Source organism: Periplaneta americana, chromosome 1 (genome assembly GCF_040183065.1).
Source record: "Periplaneta americana isolate PAMFEO1 chromosome 1, P.americana_PAMFEO1_priV1, whole genome shotgun sequence".
Taxonomy (NCBI): Eukaryota; Metazoa; Arthropoda; class Insecta; order Blattodea; family Blattidae; genus Periplaneta; species Periplaneta americana.
Window position 1 is genome coordinate 211,084,359 of NC_091117.1, and position 15,432 is coordinate 211,099,790.

The following is a 15,432-nucleotide window of genomic DNA, read 5'->3' on the forward strand; positions in this document are numbered from 1 at the left end:
AAACACCTTTAAGAACAGCTTAAAAGATAACCTTATTAGCATTTCACTCCAATCATACTGATTTAAAATATTACTGACTACACTGTTGCTTTTTTTCTTTAGACATCATCCTGATTGTGCTGTATTTTCAAAATTGTCTCATTATAATCTCTTTCTATTATCTAATATAATTTGAAATATATTAACATTCTATGTATTTTAGTTTAATTCTGCTACCCAGTTTATTTCAGTGTTTAATTAATAGTTCATAGTATTTTGTTGTTTAATTCGTAAATAACTCTTGTATACATGTAACTCTCATCTAAATCAAATTGTTGAATTCTTTGTAAGTTCATGCATATGTATATACACTTTTTGCTGGTTGTGTGGAAGAGAAGGCCTTACGGCCTTAACTCGCCAGCTAAAATAAATCATTATTATTATTATTATATATCAATAAACAAATATACAAATTTAAAAGGAAAACTCGAGCCCTCTGAGCCATTGTTTAAAATAAAAATAAATAAGAGTATTCGAACACTATTAATTTATAGTACACACAATACGGAAATTAGAACAGTTAAGTAGGTCACAAGCAGTGCCTCAGCCGTTTGATGTGCTGCTTCTTCTACCGATGTGATGCCACCATTTACACTTTTTGTCAGTAATGCTTGTATACAGATAACATCATTTCTCTTTCTCTCCATACTTAAGAACCGCTTCCTTTCTGTATCGTAGCACTCGGGAGAATTCATTATCATATTCAAGTACTACAGTATATAGTTCTCGATAACACTATCAACAATATTAGTAATTAAAATTACTGTTTTAAGAAAGCACGAGCTAATGACACTGGTATGAAATGGGGCTCGTAATGCACGTGGTATTGCAAATGAACTGGGAAGTTTGGGTACACTGTCTCCATGATCCCGTTGCCAGATTTTCGTTAGCAGACGAAATTTTCACGTGAAGTCCAATGAAAAGCTCCTTCTCCCCTCCACCCCCCACACTCAACATGTCATCACTGCACAGGCTACCCCTCTAACCCGCACTTTCCTCTCGCCCTGCCAACTACTTCTGTTTAGTCGGTTCAAAATCTGGCTTTTAGTATAGCAGAATTGTGAGTGCAGTTCTCAAACAAATGTGTGCTTCTCTGCCTGAAGGACTGTATACGAATCACCAGACATTATAGAGAGCAGTAACTATAGCAATAACACTGAAGACTTGTAGCTCTGTAAGAGTGTACAGTATTATGATACAAAGTTGGGAAGTGCTTTTTACAAAATTGGGGGAAAAGTTTGAAAAACGAGCATAGCAAGTTAGCGGGTTCTTCAGTTTCCGAGATTTTGTAATGCACTTCACAAACATGTATTGTACACATTTTTTTCACGCTCATATTTTTAAAATTGCAAATACAATATATTTTGCATTGAGACCAGCCTCATGGTCTAATGGTCAGAACTTCTGGCTACAGTTCATGAGGTCCCGGGTTTGATTCCTGGTTAGAACACAGGAAGTTTTTCTTAAAAGGGGGAATGTTCCTGTGTTTGTCTATGGTCTGGAAATTAGGTTAGGCTTACTTTTAAGACCTCTCCTGGCACTTCATAATCATCCTATCATAATATGAGCTGTTCAGAGCAAAAGTGGTGTAAGTCAAATTGAGCAATGAGATTTAAAGTAAGAATTCTGTAAAATACAGCGCAAAGTAGCAATTAATATGTCCTTCTTGCTATCCACTGACTACTAATAGTTTAAATAAATTGAATATTAATTGCTACTTTGTGCTTATATTTTACAGAATGTTCACTTTAAGCCTCATACCTATTCTTGACTTACACCACTTCTGCTCTGAACGGCTCATATCATCCTCATCGGGGCAGCGTAACTCCGCCTTCCAGGTGTCCCAACTTCAGAAGTGGGTTACAAATAAGCCATTGCCAGGAGAGACCAGAAATGTCAAATGACAACCTGGTGGCATTGGATAAATATATATATATTGAAAATTTAGAGCAATATTATTCCAAAGCCTTCACAAAACTGCACTGTAACGGTAACTAAGTAACAATAAGTGCACTGTAATGGTCTATTTCAGTATAGTTTTATGTTATGAAGAATAGTTTCCCTAGCAACAAGTTTCTGTGTGGGAATTCTAACTTTCAAGGCCTAACAACAATAGCTGTACAGCAAAAAACACAATCGTGCAAAAATACTCTTTCTTAAACCTACATGTATTAGGATTTCATTGTTTTTATTTATTTATTTTTTGCTTATTTTGATAGATACTGATGTCATCAAAGTCTGTAATCCTCTTTCTTTTTTATTGCATGAGGCACATCCAGAAAGAAATTTCCTTGGATCCGTTTATAGGAAGAAAATAATTGCATGGAAAGATTTATTGGAACAGATACAGCAGTTGTTGGGCTATTTTTCAACATATTCCCCACCAGGATTGAGACATACCGTGGGCCCAACAGAGAGATGAAGATGACTGTCACACACTGGTTCCGATCTCAGGTGGCAGACTTCTGTGGCACAGGGATACAAAAATTGATCCCACAGCACGACAGATGTCTCAATTCCTGTGAGAAATATGTACAAAAATAGCTCAGTAATTGCTGTATCTGTTCCAATAAATCTTTTCATGAAATTGTGTTTTCTGTCTGTAAACGGTCACAGGGAAACGTACTTTCTGGACGACCCTCATACATTCTGTATAATGCATGATGTTAAGTAAGAAAGGCACTGGCTTTTGTGGAGTGCAGAGGAGGTGACTTACTAAAAGAAGAATACTGAACAAATATTCCAGTGCAGAAATAAAATAAAATATGAACTTGAAATGGAGACTTAGCACTTGTTAGCCAACGAAGTGTAATAAAAAGTTTTAAATGAATACTCTTAAAATCAATGCTGACTTTTTGAATCAGAATCTACAATGGTAAAAGAAATTGGAAACACAAATGCCCGTTAATTTATTTACTTCTTTTAACAATTTAATTTATTTTTCTTTACAGTTTAAGGAATTGGTTGCAAAGAAATTCAATGCTGAGCCTGATCAGTTGTGTCTAATATTTGCTGGAAAAATTATGAAAGATCATGAAACTCTTCAAACTCACAACATTAAAGATGGATTAACTGTTCACCTTGTGATCAAAACAAGTTCTCGAGCAAACAATGAGCAGTCAGGTTCAGGACCCCAACCAAGAGCTCCAGGTAAGTGAAATCAGTCTTTCCGCCATTCTCATTGCAGCACTGTTCCACTGTCACCATTATTATTTTGAAGAGACTGTGCTGAAAAATGTAATACTGTCGTAAGATAACAGGCAACGAAGACACTTGGTAGAGGTAGAGCTCCATGCTTTCTAGAATGAGGTGGTGTGGATGGCACCACTCTGTGACCACCTTTTACCTTTTACCAGTACTCAATTTGATAGGAAGCTGAGTGAACCTCGAGGCCATTCTGTAAGTTTGGCAGTGAGAAAATCCTGTCACCACAGGATCGAACACCGTACCTTCCAGACCGTAGCCAGCTGCTCTACCAACTGTAACATACAATGTATAAATGTGTGTGTGTCGTTGTTTTTTCCTCCTTCCCCTGCCTAGGACTCGAGTTCTGGAATGCACACTGGGTCGAGTCCTCATGGAGGAAGAAATTTTCTCATGAAATTTCGGCCAGTGTATGGGACCAGTGCCCACCCAATATTGTGATGTACTTGAGGAGCTACAATAGCTAGTGAAATCCGATTGTGAAAGTCAGCTATAATGGCTGGGGGGATCATCGTGCTAACCACACGTTATTGTCGGACCATCGGATCTATGCTCCTTCAGCGCTGTCGTCGTTCTTGGAAAAGTTAACGCCTCTACTCACCCCATTCCACCCGTTTCTCTCCCACTGCGTCAAACAGCAGGCCACGAACCTTGCCGAATAAGGATGTTGCCAAACTTCCGTCAAACAGTATTATGTCTCTTGAATATTGCTTATAATACTGTAAGGTTAATTATTAGTTATTCATAATTTAATTTAAGTAGGTCTAATGACGCTGATTGACTTATGCAAAATGCTATTACTTGCTTAATAATATTTCTTTCATCACTCCGTGCTACAGTATTCATGTTGAATTGACAACACTGGACTGCAAGTGCAAATAAACTGTCCCGCAAGAAGGCTCAAAATTGTGAGTAGTGCGGGAGAGAAAGAGAGAGGGATAGGAAAGAGAGAAATAGGAATACAGGGGGAGAAATGAATTGCCGAGGCCGAAAGGGAATTAAGGTTCAGTTCGCATATCTTACGGGAGCACAGATCCGATGGTTGGACTATACCTCCATTTTGGTTGGATGATTGTTCACCTTTGCTTCGGCATGTGAACATGAGGCCAGCAGCTGGCTGGTCGGTCTGGGCCCTTCCAGGGCTGTGGTGCCACGGATTATTATTATTATTATTATTATTATTATTATTATTATTATTATTATTATTATTATTATTATTATTATTAGGCCTATTATAAAAACTGAAATATTAATAGGCTAATTCTTTATTTCAACTCTTTTATAGCGGATATTAGTGCAACACCCTTTGGTCTTGGCTCACTGGGCGGTCTGGCAGGTTTGGAAAGTCTTGGAATGGGTTCTGCCAATTTTATGGAACTTCAGCAGCGCATGCAGAGAGAATTATTGGGAAATCCAGATATGATGCGCCAGATACTGGACAATCCTTTGGTGCAGCGACTAATGAATGACCCTGAAAATATGAGAAATCTCATCACATCCAATCCTCAGATGCAAGAGCTTATGGAGGTAACTGCCATGTTCTTAGTACAGAAACTGAGAAGTGTAATGTGATTTGGACCATGTAGTGTTACATGTCTGAAGCTGTGATGCCATGTCTTTGAATTAATTTTTAACGAACTTAAACATGGATAAAAATGAATAATAGTGCTAGGGGTTCACAGTAAGTAGACATACAACATAATGTCAAGTTCTGAAGTTCACAGATGTATAAACTATCCGAATAATTTCTGTTATGGTATTTTGTGAAAAATTCGCTCTGAAATTACAAAAGAAAAATTACATCCATTATTACAAAAGTTCACAAACCCTAATTTGGCTGTCTATGTGACCAAGACTACAGGAAGAAAAGGGGGAATGTCAAGGTTTTCAGGAGAGCTAATTTAAAGTTCAAAACTAATTTATTCAAGAAATGTGTTACAAATGATAAATACCACCCTGCATTTTGAAAGGTGGTTAATCTAGTAATCAATATGTTTTATTGTAGTCTAACCATAAACTTTCAATTTTTACCATTATCTCAATTTTCACAAAAAAGTGACATTCCCCCTTTTCTTGCTGTGGTCTTCATATGTTGTTCTTGCTTTGTCATTTTAGCCAAATGGCAGAAAGGAAAGAAGAGAGATGCCTTTCCAAGTTCTGATGATTATGTGACCAATTGCTACTTTTGTTTGACGAAAATTTCTATTTTATTAATGATTACTCTTCAAACCTTAGATTGCCATTTATGTCCTGGTACCCCAAGTGTCAGTCTGATTTTAAAGACGTATTCACGAGATATTTCTTTTGGCACCAAAATCCGCGTACTACCACATTGGAGTCACGAGATATACTGCCTGAAAATTTTCGCTCAGTTCATAAAAGACCGCCAGACTCATAGGCCCCCATCTGCACCACATGTATGAGCAGCATCAGCTCAAGGTCATGCTCGCATTGTAGTGTGAACGAGACCACATTTATTTCAGTTGTGTTATTCATCATGAACTTATAGTGTCTGAATGGAAACGTTACATTGCCTTTTTCACCCTGGTACCCCATGTGTCGGTCTGATTTTGAAGATGGTTGTATGAGGAATATACTGTTTCTTATTATTTTTGTTGAATTTAATTTCTAAGTTAAAAAGCTTAAATTCATATTAATAAAATAAAAACTAAAAAGATAGAAGTATAAATAATAATATTCAAGTCAAATGCTGCCAAGGACGTTGGGACCCAACTATGATGGAGAACCAGTGGAACAATTGTTGGTTCAACCTACAAACGAAAGTCAATAAAAATTTATTTCTGATTCAGAGTACAAGCTCTTATAGTTTATTTGAAAATCTTTGCATGCCTCATATTTAGTTCGTTGTTTTTCATTATTAAAACCAATTTTTAGGGATAATAACTGCATATGAGCATGGGTATTCTTAAATATAGTATAATATCTATTATTCGTGGTAATGAAGGGGGTAGACTGGACGGTTAATCGGATAATCTGTACCATAAAATTGTTTTATGCTCGATCATGCCGAAATGTAGTAATTATACACCTGGTAGCAGCCCTTTAATGGACCTCATTAAAGTACACCTATTCATTAAAGTTCAGGTTTTCCACCAATCAGAAAACATCATTGTAGCAATATGAAAGCGCAAGTATCGATTATTCTCGGATATGCAATCGAAAGACAACTAGTGAAACGTCACGGAGGCTGGAAATCCAATACTGTCGCAGGAGATTATGTTCTGTTACTATAATAATTAGCGTTAATTGTAAATAATATTCAAATAAATTTAATTTGTCATCTCGTTTTTCAATGTCTAAATCAATTTCAAGGTTATATCAAGATTAATCTTTATTTTACTCTCTAGATTATATCAAGGTCAATGACATTTGTTTCTAGGAAAAACATCAATACTTTCGCGTCTGCGCACATCTCACAATTTACGAGATATTGCACAAGGTCAGTTCCGCTCCCCAGTCAGATAAGAATAAGATGAATACTTATGAATAATTTCAAGTTAGAAATATGGTCGAACATAAAAAGTCGTATGAAACTTGCCTATAATGGTAATTAAGACGCTCGTATGAAAATTATGAAACTTGCTTGCGCTCGTTTCATAAACATACTCGCATCTTAATTACTACCATTATAGGCTCGTTGCGTAATGTACTATTACAATGCTAGGTAATGGATCAGAAATTCACTCATTGAAGTCTGGTTGTCAACGACGGGGCCAAGAAAACTTTCTGTGATAGCTACCTGTAGAAAGATAGCAATAGAAGAGATGAGCCATGGGTTCTCCTTTCTCAAACGGCTCAGTTATTTGCAATAATAATTAGCACAGAGTTTTCTTTTGATAGCCATGGAAGACATTTTGCACCGAACTTATACAGTATGGCAACTCAAACAGCAGGACAAGGACTGAATGGTGCGCGGACTTTGAAATTGTGTGCAAATTTTTGAGTCATTTCTTTGAAAGCAGGTAGTGACTATTTTACAAGTTGGGGAAAACACCCCCTCCAACAAGAAATTGTTTCTGCTGCCTGCATAGCAGCATTCCTCTTACCTACTGTGTAATGGTAAAGGCTTTAATAACCGTCTCTAGAAAAAAATACCTATAACATAATGTACAATGCTTATTTCTTGCAGCAAAAATAAAATAAAGGTAGAAAAAGGTTGGATAATCTGACGATCGGTTAATAGGGTAATGGATAATCGAGGTTCTAGTGTACCTATATGCAGATTAATGTATAATAATAATAATAATAATAATAATAATAATAATAATAATAATAATGATTATTTATTTAACCTGGCAGAGTTAAGGCCAATACGGCCTTCTCTAACACTCAACTAGGAGTAAAACTGCGTTACAAAAAACACTACAAATTTACAAAGTACACTACAATTTTACACACACAACTGAATAACATAATAATAATAAAATGTAAACAACAAGTAAGTAGAAATCATACATAATATATAACATACAGAAAGAAAGGAAAAAGCATAATAAAATATGAACAGCAGGTCAAAATGAATGAGATATACAAAGTATAAAAAATAACACAATTATTGATAATATAATAATAAAAAATAAGAATAGTAATAATAATAATAATAATAATAATAATAGTAATAAAATAGTGCATTACAAAGCATACAATGAATACAATATTTTTAAGTACACACAGTAAGGAAAATTATGATTATACATAGTTCAACTTATCACATTATAGATATACCATTATCGGAAAATATGAAAACAAAAATATAAAATAAGTTAAATATCACTAGAACATTAAAAAAAATGTGAATACGTGGAAACATGCAATACAACACTTGTCATAATAGTAAGTTAGTTTGGCAACTCGTCATAAGATAATTTTCTAACTTGGATTTGAAAGATTTCAATGTTCGGCAGCCCTTGACTTCAGGCGGCGGAGAGTTCCAGCGACGAGAGGTAACAACAGTGAAAGATGAGGAATATAGAGATGATGTGTGAAGTGGAATTTCTAGCGTGTTATTGCGTTGTGATCGAGTATTAATATTATGATAGCGAGAGAGAGTATGAAAACGAGCGAATAACTAATAGGGGGATGAAGTGTGCATAATTCGATATAAGAGAGAAAGTGTGTGCAGATTTCTCCTCTCATGTAACCTAAGCCATGATAACTTCTCGACATTAAAAGGACATACCAATAACTCAGTAATGTGACCTGTTAGAGCAGTTTGGATGCTTTTTCCTAATTCAGATATTTTGATCAAGGTTATCAAAGAAAAGTTAAAATTTAATGATTAGTGTTATCAGTTGACAAGTTAAACATTTATTTCGTTTTATATGTGTTTAGAGGAATCCTGAGATAAGCCACATGCTGAATAACCCTGACCTTCTGCGACAAACTATGGAGTTGGCTCGGAACCCGTCTATGCTGCAAGAGTTGATGCGAAATCATGATCGTGCCATTTCAAATCTAGAATCCATTCCTGGTAAGTTACTCATAATTGTCAGCATTATTGAGTAATTTATTTGAGTTTTTTTAGTTGTACTAATTCCATTTCAATGTTATTGGTTCCTTCCAGGTGGTTATAATGCACTGCAACGTATGTACCGAGATATTCAAGAACCAATGTTAAGTGCAGCAAGTGAGCAGTTTGGGAGGAATCCATTTGCTGGCTTGGTTGAGAATAACAGCGGCAGTAATGGTAGGAAGTACTCACCTTTCTGAGTAGACCACGATGTACACAAAAGTAATGGAATTCACATAAATAATATATCTAGGTATAACTAGTATCCAGTGCTCTATTCTAACACAATTAAATAAATTACCATCTAACATTCCAGTAGTCCTCTATAATACAAAATATTTCATAAGTAGTCCCCCAAAGAACCTACTGTTTTATTCTTTTCACCCTACATAGAAACATAATGTTTGGTGTACAAGTGACTCTGATTCTTAAGAAATAAGGAGTAGTGAATTTCCTGCAGCGTAAATTCCTGGAGAAGTTCACTGGAAGGAGTGCAGCAGACAAATTTTACATTGCCAAGTAAGTGAATAAATTGGATATGACGGGCAGTGTTTTGGACCAGTACAGTGACATGTCCTCCTTCAGCAGAAGAAAATAACGAAGATGTAAGGCACAGACTGCTGGTATTACCAGAAAAGTGACTATGACGTTTGTCACAAGAAACTGGATATTTTGTTTCAATCAATCGTTTATTAATGTCATGAGCAACAGTTTGTTTCCACCTCCCCAAGAGCCACAAAGACAGTGAAGCTTCATCTGTACCGAGTGACAGTTTGGCAAGAATTGCAAAGACTGGATCTTGAAAAATGTGTGTCTTATTGTCAATGGTTTCCAACATTTTTGCTTGCAGTTCTGAACATTTTGTTATTTCACATGTGGCTCAATGAAGAATCATGGTTTTATTTAAACTTATATGTCATTTTCCATAATTCCTACATCTAAACTATAGATAATCTATATGCATTAGACGAAAATCATTTAACTCCTGTAAAATTCCTGTGTCCTGAGCCAGAGTAATTAAACCCATTTTCTTCAGAAATGTATTAAACTCGAATGCACATGTGAACATTTTCAGACAACTGCGGTAGCATTTTTCAGATTGGAAACAGACCACAATGGTTTAGATGAACATCTTCAAAGAATGAGAATAGTTTCAGAAACAGAGTGCTCCTTGTGCGGAAAGGATGTATCTTCAAACAAAGAACACCTGTTAGACTGCAAACAACTACAATCTGGACTGTTGTTGAGGACTTCAGCAAAGGACCTTTGATTATTTTCGCCCAACCTAAAATGGCTCGCTTCACACGTGCTGATAATTTCTCTGACCATTTCTTCTATTGTATTAGCAGTGGCATAGCGTCAATGTAAGTTAAAAAGCTCAGCTTCCCCAGTTAATAATAATTTCATAATAAACCTGCAGTTTATGGACAAAATTATTTATTAATTTTAATAGAATTTATATTTACGCATTAAATATTGTGATATGGCAGCTCAGGATGATTTGTGATGCAGCAGTAAACAAGAAGCCTACACACACCAGCTTCCAAGCAGACTGGTTTCTTACACTCATTCTTCTGTGTAACCCAACCTGCAGATTTTCCATCCCTTTCTAACTAAACTACCTGGTCGCAAGGCTCGCAAGAAGCTAGCTTTTACATTGAAAATAAGTAGTTTCTGAGTTATCCCTTTTCGTCAGTTGTGTTCAGTTGAAGTGTTAGTGTGCATTGTGGCTGATATAATAAATAATGAGTGAAATAACAGTTCCTGACACCAATTTACTTGAATTTTTTTAGGACAATTCTATTATCAAGACTGACTTACGAACAAAAGTGTGATCTAAAAAACAAATGACCGACACCCTTGCTGTCAATGAAGGATACAACCAAAAGACAGATGCATACTTATGTAATGATACTAATACTGTATCTATTGACCGTTAATATTGTGATTTCTCTAAGTATGACAGGGAGTGTTATACTATACGTATCTATTTGGTGTGTAAACCGTGAAATCATATTTTGCTACGTACCGTTTGAGGTCATGCCTTATTTGTGTTACTTACGAGGTTCCGACCAATCTTCGGCTGCTGACTTGACATTGACTACTATTTATTTTAAGACTATATTTTTGTAATACATTTTATCATATTGCATGAAAGACAACTTGAAATAGCGTTTCCTGCTCAAAATTTCATGCTACGCCGCTGTGTATTAGTGTTAGATAAAACACAACTCGGAAACATTCGAATTAAGTATACATGTTCCATTTTATTTCTCATTAAAAGAAACTACTGCAATATTGTATAATATTAATGCCAAGATAAAATGCTACAATGATTGTGTAACATTTTCAGTTAAAGGACATGTCAAATTTCTTCTGGTAGAATGAACATGACGTTTTTCTTTATGTTTTTGAGGATTTTTATAATAACATTTTAATAATGTACATTTATATAGTTGTTCTGTTTGAAAAACATAAAAATCGGAAACTTATATTTTAGATGGCACAAACCCACAACAAGGACAGGAAAACCGTGACCCACTTCCTAATCCTTGGTCAGCTGCTGCAGCAGAGAATGGAGGGACAAGTGCCAGAAGTGCTGGAACTCGGCCATCTGGACTTCTCAACTCCCCAGGGATGCAGAGTCTTATGCAGCAAATGATGGAAAATCCGCAATTGATGCAGAACATGCTTGCCGCTCCTTACACCCAGTCGATGTTGCAGGCATTTGCAGCAGATCCAAATATGGCTGCACAGATCGTCAACAGTAATCCCCTGTTTGCTGATAACCCTGCTTTACAGGTATGATAATTTTCACTGTCATCTCTACTTACTTCTAAATGTGGCTTATACAGAATTTTCTTGTGGATTACAACTTATTCTTACGTTGTAAATACGCTTGCATGAGCATGCATGCACACATATGCACAGTTGAACTATGCATTTACATTCCCACAATTACATTTTCAGAGGTGCCAACTGTTACAGATTGTAATTATTACGGACTTATGGTCAAACAGAAAAAATAGTATTATCTTAGAAAAAAATATATAGCCCTCAAGAAAATGTGTAACACTTAAAATTTTTCATTTATTTTGAAATTAATGAAAAATAGAATGGCATTTTCAATTTATTACTCTAGAAGATTAAAATTGTGTTTATTGAAACTGAACAAGTACAGAAATAATCAATATTTAAGTGAAAAGAGTTTACAATCACTTAATATTCAAAATTATCACATTTTACATGTTTTCTGAATAATCTGTGTAATTTAGTAACATATATGAATTTACAAGTCATTTGCAGTAGACAATTGTTGTGGACAAGTTTATGTCGAAATTGCTACTTTTGTTACAAGCTACTGTATTGCTTTTCAGGAGCAGATTAGGTTGATGCTGCCCAACTTTCTACAACAGTTACAAAATCCAGAAGTGCACAATTTGATGTCAAATCCACAGGCTTTAGGGGCACTGATGCAGATTCAACAAGGAGTAGAACAGTTGCGCAATGTGGCACCAGGATTAGTTAATAGGTAAACTATAATCTTTTCGCTGTAAGAAAAATCTTAATATAAACAATAGCACGTGACTGAATTGAGGCTTCATTGGCCACTGTTTGGCGCCATAGATTGTCAGCACATGTTCCCGCCTACTGTTGTACATTCTGTTTCATGTTAAACATTTCCCGTTACTCGTCAAGTAGGCCTAACCTCACTACTATGCATTCATTTGCTTAGGAAACATTTCCTTTATAATTACTGTAATTAAACCTCACTTAAGTTATTATATACATTCAAGACTATTTCTTTTTCTCCACTTTTGAGAGGGTTTCTGCTCTCATGTTTATTAACCAAACACACTGAGGATGCAGAAGCCATACTTCAGTACCACGTGCTTACGTGAACAACTACGAGCTCAAGTGACGCCAGCTTGTTACAAGAACAGACTACCTCGGTATTACTGTTGGTATTCATCCACGTTCATAGTACATAACAAAATATGTTGTTGTTTTTTTCTAATGCCGGGCGTTTGACAATAAAGTCATTTGACCTCTTGCACTCCAATATTTTTCAAAGATATTATCATGACCAGCCACTGAAGCACAGATTTTGAGGTGTTCCGAATCCATTTCTTGGTTTGAGTTGCACAATGGGCAGTTAGGGGACTGATATATTCCAATTCTATGCAGATGTTTGGCGAAACAATCATGGCCTGTTGCCAATCTAAATGCAGCTACAGACGATTTTCGTGGTAAATCGGGAATTAACTGTGGATTTGGATGCAGAGAGTTCCATTTTTTCCCATGGGATTGTGTTATCAAATTTTGTTTGTTGAAGTCTAAGTATGTAGATTTAATAAATCTCTTCACAGAGTAATACGTAGATTTAGTAACAGGTCTGTAAGTAGCAGTGCTGCCCTTCTTTGCTAAAGCATCCGCATTCTCGTTTCCCAGGATTCCAGAATGGGATGGTATTCATTGGAATACAATTCTTTTATTGAGTGATATTAATTGAGAGAGCATTTTAGTTATTTCTGCTGTTTGAGATGAAGGTGTGTGTTTAGACTCTATTGATAGAATAGCTGCTTTGGAGTCTTACAATATAACTGCGTTCCTAAATTTATTGATGTGGCATAGAAGATTCCTGAGACATTCACTTATTGCAATGATTTCACCATCAAAACTTGTTGTTCCATATCCAAGAGATGTATAAAGTGAGAAGAGACAGCACGTAACACCTGCACCGGCACCTTGTTCTCTGGAGATCAAGGATCCGTCAGTGTATAAATGAAGCCAGTTTTGTGGAGGGTACCTAATATTAATTGTCTCTAAAGACAATTGTTTCAGTATTTCAGTGTTTACTTCTGATTTCAGTATTTTTTCTGTTAAATTTAGATTATATTCTATATTTAATAGAGTTAAAGGGTTTGGTTTAATTTGTAAGTTTTCTTTTAAATTCGGGATATTGATTTTCTGTTTTAATTCTTGAACAATGGATATGAAACTTTGTTGAGTTTTCAATCTACAGAGAGGACTGTATGAATGCCACATAACAAAATATAAAAGTAGCTTTTCTTTTACATATCGTTTTACATATGAGTGAAGTTATATGTTTCATTGTATTTAACAACTATAATTCAATTTTTTATTTTCAAATAATACAGGATGATAGTTTCAAAATACGGACTGTATTTTCCTGCGTCATGTGAGTGTTTCGACTGTGAGCCCATCACAGGTATGATAGCCACGTGCTTGTGTTTACATTAGGATTTTTCTTACAACGAAAACAGTATAGGTATGAAATCTGTGCTGTTGTGATTTGAATTAATTATCTTAAATAATTTTAAAAATGTGGAAGTGAAAGCAGATAGATTATTATCAGGCATTGTTATTGTTTAAGATCCCTCTGTCAATATACTTTACATGGTTGGGACTTGACGTGTAAAACAAATATTTTAATATGATATATAAAATATGCATGAAATACATAAAAAACGTAAAAAGCATAAAATACGTAACAAAGCACGAAATGCCTCCAAAAACTGTTCCTATTAAAAATTTATTTTCAGAATCTATTTTAGTAATTATTTAAGGTAATAAATGATAACATTTTATAATTTTAATTAATTCAGCTGCATGAAAACGTGTAATAGAAAGTAAGAAAATGACTGTTTTTTTATTCACGTGTGTCTGTCACTTTGTAAAGATTGCAATTGCAAGGTGGTTGTTGTCATTTCGTACAAAACTGGAAATCTCATTATCCACTGTCTTGAGTTCTTACTTTAAATAAGTACTCAGTGTCTTAATACCACCAAATGTAAAATTCAACCGATTTATTTCCTCCCGTGCTAAGAAACATGGTGCCATACATTAGAAATTTTTGTCACATGCGACAGTGGGTAACAGTGACACTGCTGGTTCTGTGTCCATAGATTTGCATCGCATGATAGAACATAGAGCTCCAGGTAAAATTTCTCGTCCATGCTGCTGCTGGGACAATGTGGTGTGATCTGCCATATCATGGAAAAAGAACTGGACAGCTGAGCAGGTGTTCAGGAAGTTGCATTATTCAGAATTGTTGACTGTCACTTGCAGTTGAGAAGAGTGACAGAAACACTTGGGAGGTTAAGAGTAACTTGATAATTTCTAACATTTTTAATTTGTCTGTCTTTTTACCACTACTACTATGGCATTTTTGTATCTGGTTTAAGGTACGGTCACACGTCGCTACTTTTGCTGCGCAACTTTTGTACTGCAGCTGCAAAAGTTGCGCAACCCAAGTGCAGAAAAAGTTGCAATTGGAGGTTGCGAGTCTGTTCACACACAAGGTGCTACTTTTGCAGCCGCAGTCATGCTGCAGGTTTCCATCTCCGTGTTGACTTCTCTATATACATTTTGTGGTTATGTTCGCATTATTAAGAAATTCATGCAAAAGCTTACTTAGCTATTATTTGCTTTTCTGTCCTAACTAGTGTTCAGAAATTGGCATTATTTTTACTATAAAGCTTTTAAAAACGTCAATATACTTCAATGATAACCAACAGCATATTCACGTAATCAATCTTGGCAACCCTCCTGTTTGAAACTACGCTACGGAAAATTAAAAAAAATGAATTATATCGTCAGCAAATATGCTCAGACTGTGTTGTGTATTTAATAAC

At 35.5% G+C, this 15,432-nt stretch overlaps 1 protein-coding gene across 1 annotated transcript in view; it reads left to right on the top strand.

Moving 5' to 3' along the window:
- Window positions 1-15,432, top strand: part of Ubqn (ubiquilin) — a 41,947-nt gene that overhangs the window by 16,272 nt on the left and 10,243 nt on the right. Inside the window, exons 2-7 of the mRNA XM_069837105.1 lie at window positions 2,991-3,189; window positions 4,529-4,770; window positions 8,596-8,734; window positions 8,828-8,950; window positions 11,274-11,575; window positions 12,151-12,305. Coding sequence (XP_069693206.1) covers window positions 2,991-3,189; window positions 4,529-4,770; window positions 8,596-8,734; window positions 8,828-8,950; window positions 11,274-11,575; window positions 12,151-12,305 — 1,160 coding nt within the window. The remainder of the gene's footprint in view (window positions 1-2,990; window positions 3,190-4,528; window positions 4,771-8,595; window positions 8,735-8,827; window positions 8,951-11,273; window positions 11,576-12,150; window positions 12,306-15,432) is intronic.